At 38.5% G+C, this 19889-nt stretch overlaps 2 protein-coding genes across 4 annotated transcripts in view; one reads left to right on the plus strand and one right to left on the minus strand.

Annotated features, from left to right (window-relative positions):
- Nucleotides 1–826: 826 nt before the first annotated feature.
- On the plus strand, nucleotides 827–6507 carry tsfm.S (Ts translation elongation factor, mitochondrial S homeolog). Its single transcript, XM_041584442.1, has 6 exons — nucleotides 827–965; nucleotides 1153–1305; nucleotides 2805–2933; nucleotides 3371–3493; nucleotides 5277–5355; nucleotides 6018–6507. Exons 1-6 carry the CDS (start codon nucleotides 933–935, stop codon nucleotides 6440–6442), a joined length of 942 nt encoding a protein of 313 aa, XP_041440376.1. The 5' UTR covers nucleotides 827–932; the 3' UTR covers nucleotides 6443–6507.
- A 5354-nt stretch (nucleotides 6508–11861) lies between these two features.
- The window catches only part of LOC108708996 (advillin-like), a 44636-nt gene continuing 36608 nt past the window's right edge, over nucleotides 11862–19889 (minus strand). For all 3 annotated transcript variants that reach the window (XM_041584441.1, XM_041584439.1, XM_041584440.1), the window contains exons 13-20: nucleotides 19724–19882; nucleotides 19240–19419; nucleotides 16763–16908; nucleotides 16068–16212; nucleotides 14022–14210; nucleotides 13737–13805; nucleotides 12300–12422; nucleotides 11862–12126 (exon numbers count right to left, since the gene is read on the minus strand). In XM_041584441.1, coding sequence (XP_041440375.1) covers nucleotides 12013–12126; nucleotides 12300–12422; nucleotides 13737–13805; nucleotides 14022–14210; nucleotides 16068–16212; nucleotides 16763–16908; nucleotides 19240–19419; nucleotides 19724–19882 — 1125 coding nt within the window. In that variant the 3' untranslated portion in view covers nucleotides 11862–12012. The remainder of the gene's footprint in view (nucleotides 12127–12299; nucleotides 12423–13736; nucleotides 13806–14021; nucleotides 14211–16067; nucleotides 16213–16762; nucleotides 16909–19239; nucleotides 19420–19723; nucleotides 19883–19889) is intronic.

Below are 19889 nucleotides of genomic sequence, written 5' to 3' on the forward strand. Positions count from 1 at the left end.
AAACCTCTTGGCGTCCATTCTTTTACATTTTTATTGCACAGTAGCCTGTGGGAGTTGTAGTCGCACTACACCACACTTTTAATCTTCCACTTAGTGAAGGCCCTGCCTGAAGTGTTAGAGTCACATGTAACCCTTGCTCTAATCACTGGACATTAAGGGCAGAGACATACGCTCAGATTCGGGAAGATTAGTCGCCCATCAACAAATCTTCTGTTCTTCAGGGCAACTAATCTCCCCAAACTGCCTCCCGCCGGCTAGAATGCAAACTGGAAATTGAGCATTTCATTTTCCGGTGTCGTCCGAAGTTGTCTCACAAGGAAACAAATCGGTCCGAGTGCCATCCCGCCAGTGATTTCGATTTTAGCCGGTGGCAGGCAGTTTGGGGAGATTAGTCCCCCCGATGAAGTGGATGAAATCTCCCCAAAACAGCGTTACATTGCTATATACACCATTTTCATCACCCAGACCAGTAAAATACCAGCCAGATGGCAACCCCAGTTTCCCCCAGCAGCCTTGTGTATAACCCCAAAAGACCTGTAATCACTGTATTGTTTATCACATTGTGCACCTCCTCTGTCCTGTGCATATAACACTGTGTATACTCCCAGCAGCCTTGCACATCCCACCACGTGCCCCACAAACCCTGTACATATAACCACTTGTAAGCAGAGTAAAGAAGTCCCACAGCAACACAGAAGCCCACCCCCTCATATGTAGCAAAGTGCAGCAGTCGGTCTCCTTAGTTTGACAGGTCCCGCCCGTTATGTATGACGTCACAACGCACATCTCCCGCCCACATAATTGTCACATTCCTCGAATCCCGTTCGTTCTATCTCCCACGTCTTCTCAGAAGCAACTTTATTTGTTACAAACACAGGTACAAAGTGGCAAACGTGCGTCATCATCTTGCGTCCTGTCATTTTGTAGGAAACATGGCTGCGCTGTGTAATAACCTGCGTGCCAAGGTGAGGAATGGGCATATACACGGGGCTGCTCAAACAGGCAGTTAGGCTTGCTTTGCCACAGACTGATGTGGCTAAATGGGCAGTTTAGCAAACTTGTACTTGCCAGTAACTGGTGGCTGATAACAAAGATGAGTGTAGAGGTGACTGGTAAGAAATACTGATTTCATGTCCATTCGTACCTTCCTAGCTCCTGTCATGGCAGCCGGTTGGACTGTTCCACACAGGGGCGAGGCTCCTGGCAGCAGACAAGGAGCTCCTGGTGAAGCTCAGAAAGAAGACGGGCTACTCTTTTATCAACTGCAAGAAGGCTCTGGAGCAATTTGGCAATGATTTGCAGCAAGTAAGTGGTTGGGATTGTGGGTAAGAAGTGTGCTGATTTTCATCATGTACCAACTGTCAGCCTGAGATTTTTTCTATCCACTTTAAGTTCAGTGCTAATGAGTTCATATTGTTCAGATGCCATGAGGAGTCAACATAATTCCAAAGCATGGCATGCTCTATGAGTTAGCTCAGGCTCATTGCCACTTGCTTTTTCATTAAAGGAGACATTTTTGTGTAAAAAATAAGAATGTACCAGTGCATTATACTCATTCAGATATAGAAGAATTACCTAAAAATGTAGTGTTTCAGGCTTGATAACGGTCCCAGGCCCTGACTGAAACATCGATCCTTGCTCTACGCTTTTAATGTTTTGACAAATAAATTAAGATGTTTTTAAAATACCCAGTGTGCGCTGCTTACTAACATGGACATGTATGTATGTGTGTGTGTGTATATATATATATATATATATATATATATATATATATATATATATATATATATATATATATAAAGGCTAGGCTGCTAACTAAAATGTTAGTCTAAACTCTACTTATTTTCTATTGCTGTGTCTGCAGAAAGGCAACAAAAAGGACTTTTTTACACAAGTGCCTGCTACTTCATGCATTTTTTTTAATAGTTTTTCAATGATTTGCCTTCCTCTTCTGACTCTTCCCAGCTTTCAGATGGGGGTCACTGACCCCATCAAAAAATCAAATGCTCTTTAAGGCTGCAAATTTATTGTTATTGATACTTTTTATCAATTCAGCCCCTCTCCTATTCACATTCCAGTCTCTTAATTATGTCAATGCATGGTTCATAGGGTAATTTCTTAGCAGACTTAATATAGATTGAACTGGGGAATCCTGATGGAGTCCCAGCAGTTTGAAATTTACCACCGTTTTGGATTCTTTAGCGTCGGGAATAGTTTTAATGGGGTGGTTCACCTTTAAGGTTACTTTTATTATGTTATAAAATCGCCAACTCTAAGCAACTTTTCAATTGGTTTTCATTATTTATTTTTTATAGTTATTTGCCCTTTTTCTTCTGACTCTTTGCAGCTTCTAAAAAAAAAAACAAATGCTCTGTAAGGCTACAAATGTATTGTTTTTATTACTGATCCTTCTATTCAGGCCTCTGCTATTCATATTCCAGTCTCTTATTTAAATCAATGAATGGTTGCTAGGGTAATTTGGACCCTAGTTACTTAAGATGCAAATAGAAGAGCTGCTGAATAAAAAGCTAAATAACTCAAAAACCTTCAATAATAATAATAAAAGCTCTCTACATCATACTAAAAGTTATCTCAAAGCTGAACAACCCCTTTAATGAATTGGCATGTGTATTTAAATCAGAACGGATTCAATATTTTTTGTTAGGCCTGAAAAAAAACCAGCTTTGTGTTTTAATGTCTCCATGTTGTTTCATGATGTACAAGCAGTGTCAAATATCTATAATTCGCAAATAAACTGTGCCTGAACTGTGCCTGTGCTATTTTCATTACTTTTGTTTCAACAGGCAGAGACATGGTTGCACCAGCAGGCTCAGAAAGAAGGATGGGACAAGGCTTCCAAACTTCAGGGAAGGAAAACTAGAGAGGGTCTTGTGGGGCTGCTGCAAGATGGCAACACCTCTGTGTTGGTGGAAGTGAGTATCCTCTCTGTACTGCAAAAGTCTAAAAGACTGATCCTGATAATCAGACAATGCAGACATATTTCCACTATATTTATATATTTTTTGCAAGTTTACACCTTCCCGATTGTCAGAGAAATTGTCCATGGGCACTTTTGTGCCTGTTTTATCTCCTCTGCTTTTATAAACCCGGGGGGGGGGGGCTTGTCTGCCCCTCATTGTACAGCTGCTCATGACTCTTGAATCAGTGCTGTGCATATGCCAGTTATCCTAAAGCCAAGACTTTCCACAATAGCGTGCATGTTTGTTCAAGGCTGTACAGAACATGAAAAAGCATGGTGGGAACTGGAGTTTTAACAGGAGGAGATAGGAGGAGTAGTGCAAAGATGATTATATATTTAACGGACTGTATTGTTCATGTTTTAGTTGTACTGAAGAGACATTACTTTCAGGTGAACTGTGAAACAGATTTTGTTGCTAGGAATTCAAAGTTTCAGCAGCTGGTTCAGCAGATGGCTGTGAGCACTCTGAGGCACTGCCAAAGTCATCAGCAGAATACATCTTCTTATGTCAAGGTTAGTATTTAAATCACTACATTATACTACAAACTTAATGACTTTGAAATACTAAAAAAATAGGGCTTCTGCAGGCAAGTCATTAACTCAAAACAAGCCCTTCTGAGTGTATCCCACAATGGCCTTTTCTTTACAGAGCTGGAAACCCTGGCCTACCTCTCTTCTTCTTTATTGGCTAATAGTTTTCTTAAAGGAGAAGGAAAGTTGTCTTGCACTTGGGGTTGCCCAAAATTTTAAATGTTAGGCACCCCCAAATGATTGTATTTGCTTACCTGAAACCCTGGGCCGGTGCTCCTATCAGCAGAAAACTGCACCGGCCCGGGGTTATTCCAGTGAACACCACGGAGCGATCCTCTTCCATCTTCCCCTTTCTTTGCACGACTGCGCATGCACAGTAGAGCAAGAAGCTGAACTTAAACTAAAAAGTCGGCCAATCCGTTTTTAAAAAAAAAAGTAATAATGATAATAATAATAAGAAGAAAAGGCTCTTTCAACAAACACACAACAGATACCCTTGGTAATTGGTTATAATTTTATCCTACAGATTCAAGCAGAGGTCTGAAATAGGTCAGTAAATTAAGATTGACAATATCAAAGAGGAAAAAAGTACCCCGCTCGATCCAAATAATTCAAACAGTCACTAAAATAAATTATAAATACACCTTCCTCACCAGATTAAAAATAATAAATTATGTATATAGTATTTTATAACACCACCAATATTTAATTAACCCAATGACATAACAGGTTGATTATTCAATTAAGTGCCGTGCAATCAGTTAAAAATCAATTGTTGTCATAAAATTAATTAACTGGATTAATAATACCACTCTGAATTAAAAAACACCCCTAGATAGGCTGTATTCCCGTTCAATTAAAGTGTTAAAAGGTCCTTTGGGTTGCAATTGATCAATTGATTAGTAATTACTGATTGGAGAAATCCTGTTGCACTTTAATTGAATGGGAATACAACCTATCTAGGGGTGTTTTTCCAATTCAGAGTCAATAATTGTGGGATTATCAATCCATTTAATTAATTTTATGACAACAATTGAGTTTTAACTTATTGCACTGCACTTTATTGAATAATTAACCTGTTATGTGATTGGGTTAATTAAATATTGGTGGTGGTGTAAAATACTATGTACATAATTTATTATTTTTAATCTGGTGAGTAAGGTGTATTTATAATTTATTTTAGTGACTGTTTGAATTAATTGGATCGAGCGGGGTACTTTTTTCCTCTTATTTTTAATCTGGTGAGGAAGGTGTATTTATAATTTATTTTACTGACCTGGATTGAGTGGGGTACTTTTTTCCTCTTTGATATTGTCAATAATAAAAAGCTCGGCAACTAAAACCTGCTGAGCTATTTATTTTTTTGTCAGCAGGAAGCCAAGGAATTTGAATAAAAAAAAATAAAACTTGTTTAGGAACTTTCACATGGTTTTAGTAGTCAAATATTCGAGCCCAAAGGCTGTCCCTATATATTAAGCCAGTGACACCAGTGGAATCATATATTTACAGTTCTCGAACAGTGATTTATCATTTTTTGAAGCATTCAGTAACCTCCATCATAAAAACAGTAATATGTTCAGTCTTTTCATATTTGGCATATAATTAAATAAGTAAAGATAGGAAAATAGGTATGCAATGAAATTCACTCTGTTGAAACACAAACCTATCTGTGCAGCGTTTCCTCGATATTTACAATCTTGTACACACTGTTAATGGCCACCTTACCGTAAATATTTTTCATAGCTTTCTTTTCATTTTATTTTAGGGATTTCTATGTGGTGAAGAACTCTTACAGATGAAAGCTGAGGAGTCATTATTAAAAGATCAACTTGCTTTGCAAATAGGTAACGTTTCTCCTGATTATACATTGTGCAACTGCTTTATCTGTTTTATAATGCCTCTCCTCTTTGAATGACTGATGTCATGGCAACATAGGAAAATGCATTTCACAGATCTCTCATTATAGTTAAATGGACAGTGTACACCGAAACCTTTGCTAAAAATGAACTTAATTATTAGGACTTATGGTAAAATGCATTTTGCCTATTCTTTCATTTAAATAAAATCCATATTTTCCTAAGCCATTCTATCTCACTAATTTGAAAGGAAATTTGACCAAAGTGTGAGGAAATGAAGGGGTCCTTAGATTGTGATCTTGGTTATGGTGTATAACCTCCGTAAAGCGATGCAGAATATAATGGCACTTTATAAAGAAAAATAATAATTTAAGAATAATGATATTGCCCACAAGCCATATATCTAGCAATTTCCTAATTTACTAAACTTTGAGGTCGCCGGTGACCTTTTTGATTTTTTTCTGTGACTTTTTCAGGATAAGCTTACGCTTTGGAAATAAAATGCCATAATTGTACATACCGTAACTAAATTTCTATTGTCTTTTCAATATCTGCTGATGATTGTATTTGTGTATTTTATCAGTTATAATGCTTCATATAAAAATTAGTATATCCTTTAATTCTATTTTAATTTTGCTTGTTCTCTGAAGGGAAATTGGGTGAAAATATGATTATGAAGAGAGCTGCTTGGGTGAAGACTCAGTCTGATATCTTTATAGGCTCTTATATGCATGGCATTCTCATGGCAGAACTGCCATCCCTATCTAACATGACATTTGGAAAATATGGGGCTCTAGTAATATGCAAAGATTCCAATGGTAACCTTAAGAGCAACATATCTGAAATTGGACGCAGGTTGGGCCAGCATGTTGTGGGAATGAACCCTCTGTCAGTGGGTGCCCCTGAGGATGAATCTAGTGGGGAGACGGAGACCAAGATGCTTGCTCAGCCCTTTCTTCTGGAGCCCAGTCTGACAGTGGGGCAGTATTTGCAGCCACGAGGAATAAATGTGCTGGACTTTATACGCTTTGAGTGTGGAGAAGAAGCAGGATCGACAGAATCAAGCCATAATTAACACTTGAACATTCCCTGTTGAGCCTTTAGATATAAAATAAATACCGTTTTGTTTTTTTTTTCCCAGCTGTATTGTTATTATTCTCTCTTTTCTACTCACAATTACTGAAGCACACGAATAATTTACAAAAACGTATATATCTGATCATATCTAAAACCATGTTACCATCTTATTTTTGCCCTTGTGTCTGCAGCAAGGGTCTACTGATATTTATAAATATATAAGTTCATATCATAATGATAGTATCCCCCCTAATGTGCCTCTTCTCCAGTGTAAACAAGCTGAACTTGGACAGTCACTCCTTATAACTCAAATGCAATGCCATGTATCAGTTTAGTGGCTTAATATCCCTTTCCTGTACTGGTGATTAACACTACCCTCATGTTTTAAATGGGCCCTTATCATTTTTTTTTAATCTTTGTCAATGCTTAATGCAGCTAAGATTCTTATTTCTCCAAGCTTTCACTTATTTCCGTTCTTAAAGGATATAAGTTACATAGTTACATAGTTACATTGGGTTGAAAAAAGACAGTCCATCAAGTTCAACCCCTCCAAATGAAAACCCAGCATCCATACACACACCCCTCCCTACTTTTAATTAAATTCTATATACCCATACCTATATTAACTATAGAGCTAAGTATCACAATAGCCTTTGATGAAGTTACCAACATATCAACATTTTCCTGGAGAGATTTGAACAAACAGGCACTTTATCAAAGCTAATAAACGTATAAATTCATCAGAATGTGTTGAGCACAATTAGCACTGAGCGCTTTTTCCTATTAAATATGAATATCATGCAGGGAAAAGAGATAATAGAAAATAAATTGGTAATATTTAATAAATATTAATGCTTAATAAATCACTTATACTGATACAGGTATGGGATCCGTTATCCAGAAATCTCCAAATAACAGAATCCCATAGACTCCATTTTATCCAAATAATCCAAATTCTTAAAAATGATTTCCTTTTTCTCTGTAATAATAAAGCAGTACCTTGTACTTGATCCCAACTAAAATATACGTTTTTTTTGTAACTTACTTTTTATTAGTTTTACATAAGTTACACTGAACATTGCATTTTTCCATTTCTTTAGCTTCGCACAAACAATGGATGCATATAGTTTTACAGACATAAAAGTAATGTACCTAGTTTGATACCTAATATCCATTTAGAATCCTTAAAGTACCTAGGTGCATAATAAGCTGAAACAAAACTGGTCATTCTATAACAGTATCTTATAAACAAATTGGTCATATGGTATGGGACACATTGAATTTCTTAAATAGAAAAATGGTATGTTAAATCTCTCAGGTCTGGTTGACAGGTGGGGGTGGATTCCCTGTGATGCACTGGCAGCCAGGCCTCTCAGTTCCCATATGCCCCAAATATTTGTGCACTGGTCCACTTTGTTGGTTAACTGTGCAATACCTGCTTTGAAAGTCCTATTAGCCTTTATTCTATTGACTATTTCAGTTAGGGTTGGTGATGCAGAGGTCTTCCAGTGGTATGTTATTGCCAGACGGGTAGCTGTTAGGACCTGATTAACTAAGGCTTGACCACATCTGCGTAGCTTAGATATAGGTTTGCCTAAAAGCAAGGATATGGGGTCCATTGGTATTGGCCGCTGCAGTAATTGACCCAAAAGCTTCACTACTTCAGACCATAGTGGTTGGATTACTGGGCAGCCCCAGAAAGTGTGCAACATAGTACCTCGAGCTCCACAATTCCTCCAACATGAATGCTGTGGAAATAATTTATGTAATCTTTTGGGAGTATAGTACCAGCAGGTCAGTATTTTGTAGATATGCTCCTTTTGTCTTACACAGGTGACCATACGCTTTGCATTGTCTCAGATCAAGGGCCAATCTTTGGCCTGTATCAGTTGTGGGAGGGCCTGGTCCCACTTCTCCATGTATTTATGTCTGAATTGGACTGAATCTGGAGGGGCAGTCAGTATGCTGTAAAGTCTGGTAATGAGTCCTTTCTGCGGTAGCCCATGAGCTGCAATAATTTCAAATGTCGTAGGAGGGTTTGTCTTCAGGTGTGATGCATAAGGTGCAAGAAAATGGCGGACCTGAAAATATTCAAATATTTTTATGTCGATCATTGGTTGTTTCTCCTTAATTGTTTGAAAAGGTAACATCATGTGGGTTTGCGGATTAAGAAGGTCTCATCGTAAAAAATGGTAGCTTAGACCATTTAACCACGCTGGGTTATTCAGATAAGTAATCATAAGTGATTTAGCAGAAATCATCTCGTGTTTATGTCTGGTTTTCAGCCAAATAGAGTAAGTAAGCCTCGTTGCTGAGAGAGCGTATAGGGGAAATACGATTAGCTGAATTGGAATCCCATGAGAGCGTTTAGATGGCATTCTTTTGCCATAAAGCTTTTGATGTGTCCCCATGTGGTATAAGGGTGGTGGCTTGACCACACTAGGAGCTGTCTCAGCTGTGGGGCTTCGTAGTATTTTGGAGGTTAGGGACCTAAACCTCCCATTTTGGTAGCTGCCACCATCACTGAATTTGCAACTCTGTGTCCACGGTAGGACCATATAAAATTTAATTATTGCCTGTATGTACTTGAAAGCTGTGGGAGATATAGCAATCGGTAAAGTTAAAAACAGGTAAAGATATTTGGGCAAAACAGACATTTTTATAGCTGCTATCCTCCCGAGGCAAGAAATAGTATATTTTGTCCATTGCAAGAGAGGGGTCTTCATTTGCTGTATAAGCGGTTTAAAGTTAAGATTGTACAACTGGTCATGTGCTGCTGCAATCTGGGTTCCTAAGTACGTCAAGGAATCCACCCTTCACCTGTAATTTAACTTAGGCTTCAATGCTTATAACTCTCTGGGTAGAATATTGAGGGAGAGCTTCGGTTTTATTAATGTTCAGCTTATATCCTGAGATTTTACTGTATCTGTCTAGGACTTGATGGAGATAAAAGGGTTAGTCATAGTGCGTAGGACATCGTCCGCAAATAAGGCTATCTTGTATTGTATGGATTCTACTAAGACACCCCCCCCAAGTCTGGATGTGCTCGTATAGCTGCTGCCAGGGCCTCTATGCTAAGGGCATAAAGAAACGGAGAAAGGGGACAACCCTGTCTGGTGCCATTATGGATTGGAATAGCTTTATGTGACTGTCCTGGGAGTTTAAGATAGGTAGAAGGGGTATTATAAAGATTTTGTAGAGCGGACAAGTAAGGGCCAGCAAAGTTTAAAGGGGTTGTTCACCTTTGTAACAAAATGACAAATCTAACAGTTCACATGAATAGAACAAACTTTTCCATAGAAATAGTTAACAGAAAAAGTACAGTTCAAGAGATATTCACCTCAGAAGTGTCCCTGTACTAATCCTTCAGTTCCACACAGACCCTGTGCTGGGAGGGGGTCACTGACCCCCAAAAACACTACAGTGTTCACTTCCTCTTCCTTATATGACATCACACATTGTACTGGCAGCTAACTTAACTCCTATTGGCTATGTCTGCTGTCAATCTGCCACTGCTTCCTGTGCTGGGCTGTGCTGGGGAATTTGAGCAGCATTCAGGTACTGAAGAGAAACTTCAGTACCTGTGTACTGCAGAGACTTCAACTGTGCAGATGGGGGGGGGATCGAGGTGCTTGGGACCTGGAGTTTTACGGATAATGGATCTTTCCATAATTTGGATCTTCATACCTTAAGTCTACTAGAAAATCATGTAAACATTAAATAAACCCAATAGGCTGGTTTTGCTTCCAATAAGGATTAATTATACCTTAGTTGGGCTCAAGTACAAGCGACTATTTTATTATTACAGAGAAAAAAGGAATCATTTTTAAAATGGATACTATGGGAGATGACACTTGTACTTTCCAGAAATATATTATTTGGGGGGGGGGGGCATGTATTATTTTGTGTATTTACCTCATAAAAAATCATTATTCAGCAGCTGACTATTTGTATGAGCTTGAGGCTTTCCAAATGAGTTGAATTTTTGTACATAAAGTAAAATATTTTTCTGGTATAGATCCCTATATCATGAAAAATATAACTTTTTAATTTTTTGGTATTTAGAGCTATAAATCTTGTTCCAGAAGTGGAACACTTAAACACTTAAAAAAGGAATCGTTTTCCTAGATAAATTACTGCCCCCCCCCCCCGGGAGAGCGCACAAAATCACTTAGGGTTTCCACCTCACCCTTACACATCTAGCAGGGACAGTAGGGCTGCCACCTCACCCTTTTAAAACCAAACACATATGAAATCCACAGCCTGCATGGCTAATTAGCAATTCATTTAGATGCATGATACATGGCTGCACAGAAATCAGTTCAGTCTGCAGCATCTAAATGAGTTGATAATTAGCCATGCAGGCTGTGGATTTCATATGTGTTTGGTTTTAAAAGGGTGAGGTGGCAGCCCTACTGTCCCTGCTAGATGTGTAAGTTACATATGTTTCTAAGCAAGTCAGTGCTGGTTTTTGTTGCAATTTTGTAAATAACTGACATTATGCTTAATGCCAAAGGTATTAAAAGATAAAAATATAGAAAAGCCAGTATTTATTCCCAGAAAAGGTTGCACCCCTTTGGCACTCCATTCAGTTTTAGTCTAGGCAGAAGGAGAGTGCCAGAATTGGGAGAACAATGTTGCTCCTTCCTTTTCTGCAGTATTTGTCTGCATGGCTGTGTGATTGTTTGTTACAAGGCAGGTTTGTTTATATGCTGCGTCTGTTAACCTCTGCCATTACAATTGAGTAATCAACTAATGATCATTCAAATTATGTGACTGGTTACAGTTCACAAGCACCCAATGAATTACTAGGAGGAGGGCAGTATCAACATCCAATAGGAAACAAGTAAGGGCAAAGCCTGGGCATGATGATGTCATCATATAGGAAGTTCTTGGTGTGTCAGGTTCAAAATAGGCCACTCCCATCACTTCAGAAAACTGGTCAGAGAGACAGGAGAAGGGCTGAGTTAATAGGTATAAAAATTAGCTTTTACAATGGCATTTTTACTTTTTGTTATGGAAAATGGGTTTTCTAACACATTGAGAGCATTGTTAGTGGTTTCATAAGATTTGTACATTGAAATTGAACAACCCCTTTAAGTGCCTCAATAGTGTATAATAGATATGTCCAATCCAATCTATCAAATGCCTTTTCGGCATCAAGGCTAAGGACTAAAGAGCTTTCTTTTCGTCCAGTATCCAGTATAATACAATTGTATGTCCAGTGTCATTCATTTGTTCAGTTGCTAAAAGCCCATGAATGTGTTATATGGGATATATGTTACCCATAATGTCACTTTTGCTTGCAGTATATACTTTTCACCTAAATATGATCCCATGTCAAGTTCTTATAATCAGAAATCAATTCTTTCAAGGTGATGTTTCCTCCAAATGGAGGTAAAAATAGGTACAATTAATCATTTTCTGAATATTATTTATACGGGTAACCTGAGATGAAGGTACATTCTCTATACTCTCATGCCTTTACACTGAATTATTGGATCATTAAGATTCCTCCGTCATACAAAAAGAATACATTTGTTAATGTTTAAGCTGTACCATAATGATTTAAAACAACCCAAGCTGTTTTTTCATGTTTAGCTGTTTCCAGGATGGTAGCGCATAGAATTCTTCTCGAGTAATTCCAAAAGCAGCCACAAAGTCTTGGTCTGTGAGGTAACACTGTAAAGGCAGAGAAAGGTTTAGTGCAAGGTTTTTTTCAAGGTAAACAAAAAAAGCTTCTGCGTGCCCTCATACAACGGTTTCCAACCTTTTCCATACTTTGGGCACAGAAACCACTGTGTGTTGTGTTTGGAAGCCAATGTTGTACTTTATCCAGTCCTCCCAGCACTCACCTCTTTTTTTGTGGGGACCACCCCTTCCGGTAGCTCAGGTTTCTGCTTCCCTTTCAGAAATTCAAGAGGATAAGTAATACTTGGGGCAACTTTGTTTGATGATGGAGCTGCTCCATTAACTTCCTACAAATAAAAAAGACATTGCACTATATTGTCCAAGAGTATTCATAACCGCAAATTATCATTCACCTTAAATCTTATCCTAATTTACTTTCAGGCTGTATGCCTGTTCCCCAGTACTGGGACTATTACATTTTATGACCTTGACTTCTATTTCCATGCATCATCCAGCCTGGGTGATCACGACTTCCCCTTTGGTTATATCATGAAATTGTTTGAAATGGCAACAGCTCATGTGGTACCTAATGCCCTGTTGAGGTTGAATATTCAAAATAAAGAAGAGGCAAAGGCCCACAACAAAACAAACCTAGAAGCAAGTGCAGGGTTAATTAGCATCATACTGATGATGGAGCTCAGACCTTGTTCACAGTCACCATCCATGTGGGTTGAGGTCAGGGCTCTGACAAAGCCATTCTGTAAAGGCATTGCTATGTGCATGGGGGCAAACTTGTCATTTTCAAAAATGTTATTGTAGCTACAGAATAAATATATAATTTTAGCTGGCACTATTGTAGCTAATCTATTGGCAATAGAATGCCTCTGTAGCTTTCCTTCTCCTTTAATAACATTGAGATCAACCATCATTTTCACCAGCCAGGTGGCAACCCTACTGGGCCCCCCTGCAAAAAAATCTTCAGAGGGGCCCGGCGCACTCCCCCATCCTCTTGCTCACTTCCCAACCCACCCACGTCCCACCTCAACTCCGCCCACTCCCACCCAACTTTCGCCCTCCTTCCTTGCCGCAGGTAAGAGAGCGGCTGGAGAGTAGGGAGTTTTTTTATTAGCTATAGAGGAAGCAGACCTTCCTCAATAGTTATTTCACTGCCTTGAAGCAAGTCTTGAAAGCACAAAGTTACAAGCGTACTTCCAAATGTGGGCTATTGCAGGCTGGTAGTCCACATGGGCCAAAAAACTGCCCCTATTTGGCACACACCATAACTTCTTTTTACTATTGTCTGGTTCCACAGCATTTTCTACATCACAACTACAAAAGGTTGAGAAGTGCAGAGAATTACATCCAAGTTGAGGAATTTTTCCTGGACATCTTTAAACTTGAGAAAATGCACCCAACCAGGGGATAACCAGGAATTAAAAAAAATAAGCGGAACAATTGATGACATTTCTCCTGCATGGGATAAGAAGAAAACAAGAAGAATTTTTGAATTTTGATAACGCTGCCTCTCTGTGTACCTTGGACCTTGGATTATGTTACCAATACCACAGTGCACTTCCCATGTTTGTATTAGCTGTGGAAGGTAAAAAAGAAAAGGACATTATAAATATATAATTAATTGTGGAATTTAGGGTTCTTCTTACCGACATAACTCTATGAATGACTGCATCTTCACCGAACTCTTTCTTAAGATCTTCATAAGGTTTCCCGCCCTGCAATACAGAACAGATATAGCATGAAGTGGCCTTGAGATGAAAAAAGATCTTCTTATAGCTCCAGCCATAGCATGTTGCTTGATCACTGAACAGAACTTTAAAGCTGAACTCACCATAATCATTGGGTTATTTTTGTTGTAACTAGGCACAGATATTAGAGCAAACGATGTTATACTCATATTCAGTCAACAGAGTAAGAAGTTTGCAACTTACACTCCATGTATGAGGGTCCCATGCCAAAAACCAGCCTGTAAATATGGGGGGCTCAAAGCCTTGCTTAATGATGAGTATTGGTGTCTCAGAGTCCCTGCCACTTGGATGTGTCTTCAGATATTCCTGGGCAGTTATAAGTGCCTCCTTCTTCTCTGTGTCATTAGCCTCAGATCCGAGCCACATGAATATCTATCAGTAAGTGAAGTGAATGGAATAGTTGGAACAAATCATGCCAAAAGTCATACATAAAATCCTAACATATAGAGTGTAAGGCATCTCTGGTACTCATTAAGAGAGATTTTATACTGTGGTCTAAACTGGTAACAGCTACTACTATATACTGTGTGTATGTATGTATGTGTGTGTGTATATATATATATATATATATATATATATATATATATATATATATATAAAACAGTGGGGGTCATTTATCAACACTGGGCACATTTTCCCATGGGCAGTAACCCATGACAACCAAACTGCAGCATTCATTGTTCTACTTGCAGCTGATCACTGATTGGTTGCTATAGGTAACTGCCCATGGGCAAATTTGCCCAGTGTTGATAAATGAGCCACATTGTGTTTTACACTTTACGTGATGTATTACATTTTTATTGGTTTTAAGAATAGATTTTAATTCACAGAATGGAGACACCTAGTGGTGAAACAAAATGTATTTTAATTGACGTTTTAACACTTGGTAATGACTTCTTAACACTGTTCAATAATATGTAAATGATTGTTTTTGATTGGCTGTTCCTAATTAATACTGTGATGTCTTTTTGGCGCAATCAACCCATTATCAATATATTTAAGACAGAGACATTTTGTGCATACTGCTACTAAAAAATGCCTTACCCTTTAAGCAAAACAGGGATTGTTTGTCCATATATTGCAATATATTTTACCTGACCAAAGTCATCCCATATCTGGCCAGTCCTACGCTCAATTTTCATCTGATTTCATCTGATTTTCTATTGCTTCATTATACATTTTACACAGGGACTAAGTTTTACCTGCAACTTACTTGCTGCTTTAAAAGTAAAACTCCCAAACTTGGCTGCCCTTTTATTAGACACCAGTGGGATCACCTGACTATAGCTGGGAAGGGTGGGAGCTACAACATGGAGCTGATCACTGCTCCTGTGCACAAGTGAGCACAACTTTCCCCTGTTTGTTATATATATGTGTGTGTGTTTTCATACAGAAATAGCGAATGATTATGGTTAGGAGCAGACAGGCCCACTGACACCTGGGCCCACGGGAGTTATTCTGGTATCCCATTGGCCAGTACAACACTGTTCATCTATCATATTAGAATGGCTACTACACTTAAAGGGGATGTTCATCTTTGAGTTAACTTTAAGTATGGCGTAGAGGATTATATGCCGAGACAATTTGCCATTGGCTTTCATTTTCTATTATTTGTGTTTTTTGAGTTATTTAGCTTTATATACAGCAGCTCTCCAGTTTGCAATATCAGCCATCGGGTTGCTAGTGTCCAAATTACCCTAGCAACCACGCATGAAAGGAAAGGCCTGAATAGAAAGATGTGCAATAAAAAGCAGCAATACCAATGAATTTGTAGCTTTACAGAGCATTTGTTTTTAGATCGACCCCCATTTTAAAGCTGGAAAGATTCAGAAGTAAAAGGCAAATAATTATAATGAATACCAATTGAAAAGTTCCTAGGAACTGGCCATTTTATAACCTAATAAAAGTAAACTGAAAAGTGAACCATCCATTTAAGGTGACTTTTCTATTAATGGTATTATATACTATACTTTGCCTTGGTATAGGTGTTTATTGAGCCCTTATCCTGTACTGTATAGCATTATTTTAATCAAGTAACAATATGTCAGTAGATAAAACAGCAGCAATAGCTTTTTTTCCCCCTTTGTTACATTTTTTTCAGGGTTGAATTTAGATTTTTTTTTTCCAACTGAAATCATGTTGCATTTTTTAATCTTGTGTAATATACTGTGTGTACAATTTCAGAATATGAGGCAAATGTAAAATAATTGATATGATTTTCCATCTTGCCTGGTCCCATGTATCAAGAATCATGACATCGGTCTGCTCAAGGTCGTCTTGATTGAAGTTGGTAACCTCGGTGACAATGAAGCGGCCTGTCTTGTTGGAGCATTCAAATAGCCTTGGATGGAAGTCTGTTACCTCTTGCTGAAGTCTGCAAGAGAAATGTTCATGTCTATTGTGAAAAAATGAATTTGCCTTGAAAAAGTTAATAAATCATTTGTATGGCATATAGGTTTTTCAATAAGTTCATGGTGAGTGATAATCATCTGATTCTATATTGTTTAAAGGGCAGTAGCCCCCTTTATGAACATTAATGCAACAAATGGGGCTGGTGCTGTACAAACTTCTTAATTGAAATCTGCCAACATCTGGGTTTGTGAGAGCTGCTTAAAGCAAATTAGCAGTAAAGTAGCTAATTGCTTTATCTGTAGTGTTATCTGTGAGATCATATACTGCCGAACGTGTTATTCAGCTTGATTGCCTGATCATTGTGCACCTATATAGATTTTTATGCTGAAAAGAATTCTTCAATTCCATGCTAATTGTTTTCTTGGGTTTAGTAAATGGATTTCAGTGTCTAGCAAAAAATGTTTTGCTTTGGCTTGACATGCTAAGTGAAGACAAGTATCACTACCATGGGCCAGGTCACCACCATGACTTTGTAATACACACAGAATTATTCTATGCAAATCATATTTTACCTCTTGTCATTTGCATACGGAGCCTTTCCACCCAGTATTTCCCAAAACTGAGCAGTTTCTTGCCCTTCTGCAAGCATCTCTACATTTCCATCAGACAACATGGCAGCCAGCTGTTTAGCCATTTCACGTTCATCCCCACTGGATCCCTGTAAAGGGAACAAGAACATAAGACCACAAAAATATACCAAACCAATCTAGAGTATTAGAATCACCAGTGATGTATTACACTACAGAAGTAATATAGATGCTTTCTATATTTCTATATTGAAGCACTGAACTCTGCATATGGTGTTTAACCAGCCAGTTGTACTGTATGAAGTTGCACTCAGGTTACTGTTTAAATGAAAAATATATTTGGTATTTTAATATCTTTTTCTTACATTAATAGAAATACAAACAGGCCTAAAATACCCATAGGAAAAGGACAATTTAAGTGCTATGATCGATTTAACTGTACCAGACCTTGGTATAACCCATTTAAAAGTTCAGATTGATTTTATAGTAATTTATTTTTATTTATTTAAAGGGGTTGTTCACCTTCCAAACACTTTTTTCAATTTAGTTGTTTTTAGATTGTTCCCTAGAAATAATGACTTTTTCCAATTACTTTCCATTATTTATTTTTTACGTTTTTTCCAAAATCTAAGTTTAAAGTTGAATGTTCCTGTCTCTGGTGTTTGAGTCTGACAGCTCAGTAATCCAGGTGCAGATTCTGAACTGTTACAATTTTGCAACATTTAGTTGATACATTTCTCAGCAGCATCTCTGGAGTATTAGCAACAATTGTATCAAGTCTAACAGCTGCCTGTAATGAAACCCAGAGATTCTGCTCAGCAGGGACAAAGATTAGAAATGTATCAACTAAATGTATCAATTTAGAACAGTTTACAGGATCGGCGACCCCCCCTCCCAGAGCTGCTTCAGAAGGAGAGAAATGACACTTTATACTTCAATATTAGAAAAACCGTGACACATAGAAAATAGAAAGTCATTGGAAAAAGTCGTTATTTCTGGTGATCTATCTGATAACAACTAGTTGTTTGAAGGTGAACAACCCCTTTAAGTTTACCGTTCAATTGCTTGCCTAATCACAAGTTGGATGCATGAGTGTCATCATCATTACTGGAGGTTTTATTGACAACATTATAAAAAATCTCTAAAAACTCAAGCTAAAATTACTTGAATTCTTAGAGTATGGAAAAAAATACATTCATCTTTGCCATGCATTTGTCATGGTCGGCACCCTAAATTCAGAACCAATGCTAAGCACCCTGGTCTCGGCTCTTGCTTCCGCCTTTAAAAGCCGCCTTTCACCTCGGGAGGAGACGTCAGCTAATCGTACGCCGCCAGGTCTTATTAAGAGAGGTGCCAAGCGAGAGGTTCTGAACAGGCAAAGGGGCAGGACTGTAGCACAGAAGCACCAGGAACAAGATCCTATAATGGGTACTGAAAATTACAAACTGCCGCTTTAAATACCTTTAAATTTCGCGGCACTGCACACTGGCGTCATCACGCCAGTGTGAGTGCGCCTACAAACCAGGAAGAAGCGCGACGCGTGCGCCTTAGGAAGACGGCACGGAAGGAGATTGGCAGAGTGGTGGGTGTCCCTGCCGAGGGGGTGGCAGGTATCCCCACCGACCCCCTTGAACTACTGGACCACCAGGGAGGTGAGACATTACAGCATTATAATCCAGGAATCAATGAAATAATTCCTTTTACTAAAAAAAGAATAAAAGACAAAGATAAGTGCATAAACTTGATTCTGCATGAAATGGTCTAAATGCCACTTTGCTCCACAGATCTCTTCCCAGATATTTCAATTAGATACGCTGCCCTGCATGGGAAATCTCACCTCCTAAAGCATGCCATATTTACTGGCAATAGTCAGCTATGAAGGGGAACTCATGATGTTTCCCATGTTCTTTGGTGGGAATCAGCCTGTGGCAGGTAGCAGTGAGTAACTATAAATAGTGGCACGCTGACATACATCATGAGGAGCAAGTAAGTGCTGGAATGTCATTCTAGGGAGGGAAAGCCAATGGGTATAATCAATTAACCTGAATTCACTTCCCAGTGACTGGCAATGGAACCCCTTGAGGCTTTTCACAAAATATGAAATTGCAAGAGAGCTCAGACTAGGAGGAAAGTTCATATACATTCCTATATAGAATTTGCAAGTCAGAGACATTTTCTTTTTAGTGCCAAACAGTTCAGATATAATAAATATAAACCTTAAATATGAAATTACTAATCTTATATTTAATATGATAAACATGTATAATTATATTTCAAATGCAATCCCTCAATAGATGTTTCTGACACACTTCCCTTCACTCCCTTTCTGCTCTAATGTGGTTTGCCTATATCCTTGTCTACATATTCTGGATTTCTGATCTCTGAAGAACATCACACACAGACCAGGAATACTAAAATGCAACTAGCAGACCCACCATTTTGGTGCATTTGATCACACTCACCTTCCCATACCATAAATAACTCTCTGATTGGGTCTTGAGTAGGAAAACGTCATTGGAATTCAGGGAAGAGCCAAAGGGAGGAACCTCCACGGCTTTGGTGTTGGAAGGTTCTGATCCATTAACTTGGAACAACCTCACTAACAGCTCTTGTTCCTTGTTCCCTTTCCTTGATGTTCCCCCCTGCATAAAAGATGGAAAACATAGTTTACACATATTGTGATTCTACTTCATTGTCTCTGGGATCTGACAGCATTTTCAAGATAAATTCCCACTGGAAAATGTGTGGACAGTTACATATACAAGATTTTACTAGTGGACTAGATCTATTCTAAAAACAGCTTGCCCTTTTTCTATACTCTCAAGCTCTTTCTCTTGAAGAATGATTGGATCTGTAGATGAATATCTAGTTTAAGACAATCCCATGCAGTTGCACACTGGATAGTATCCATTTCTGTCAAAAAAAAGCATTTCTAGACAAGTTTACCTCAAATATAACAAGCTTTCCTTTGAAGATGGCCATAAAATGCCGGGGCTCCTTGCCCATGCACACTCGAACTTGCACTGGTTCTCCGCCAAAGTCTTGGTCAAGCTTCACGGCCTGGAAAGCTGATGCTGCCAGTTCATCTTGGGAAGCATGGCGTCCCTGCGTG

This window comes from Xenopus laevis, chromosome 2S (genome assembly GCF_017654675.1).
Source record: "Xenopus laevis strain J_2021 chromosome 2S, Xenopus_laevis_v10.1, whole genome shotgun sequence".
Lineage (NCBI taxonomy): Eukaryota > Metazoa > Chordata > Amphibia > Anura > Pipidae > Xenopus > Xenopus laevis.

What these genes read in the sequence shown, in the direction of transcription:
- tsfm.S (XM_041584442.1), top strand. Translation starts at nt 933, where the DNA reads ATGGCTGCGCTGTGTAATAACCTGCGTGCCAAG. An exon ending in GTAATAACCTGCGTGCCAAG is followed by an intron (nt 966 to 1,152) that starts GTGAGGAATGGG and finishes GTACCTTCCTAG; the next exon opens with CTCCTGTCATGGCAGCCGGT. An exon ending in TTGGCAATGATTTGCAGCAA is followed by an intron (nt 1,306 to 2,804) that starts GTAAGTGGTTGG and finishes TTGTTTCAACAG; the next exon opens with GCAGAGACATGGTTGCACCA.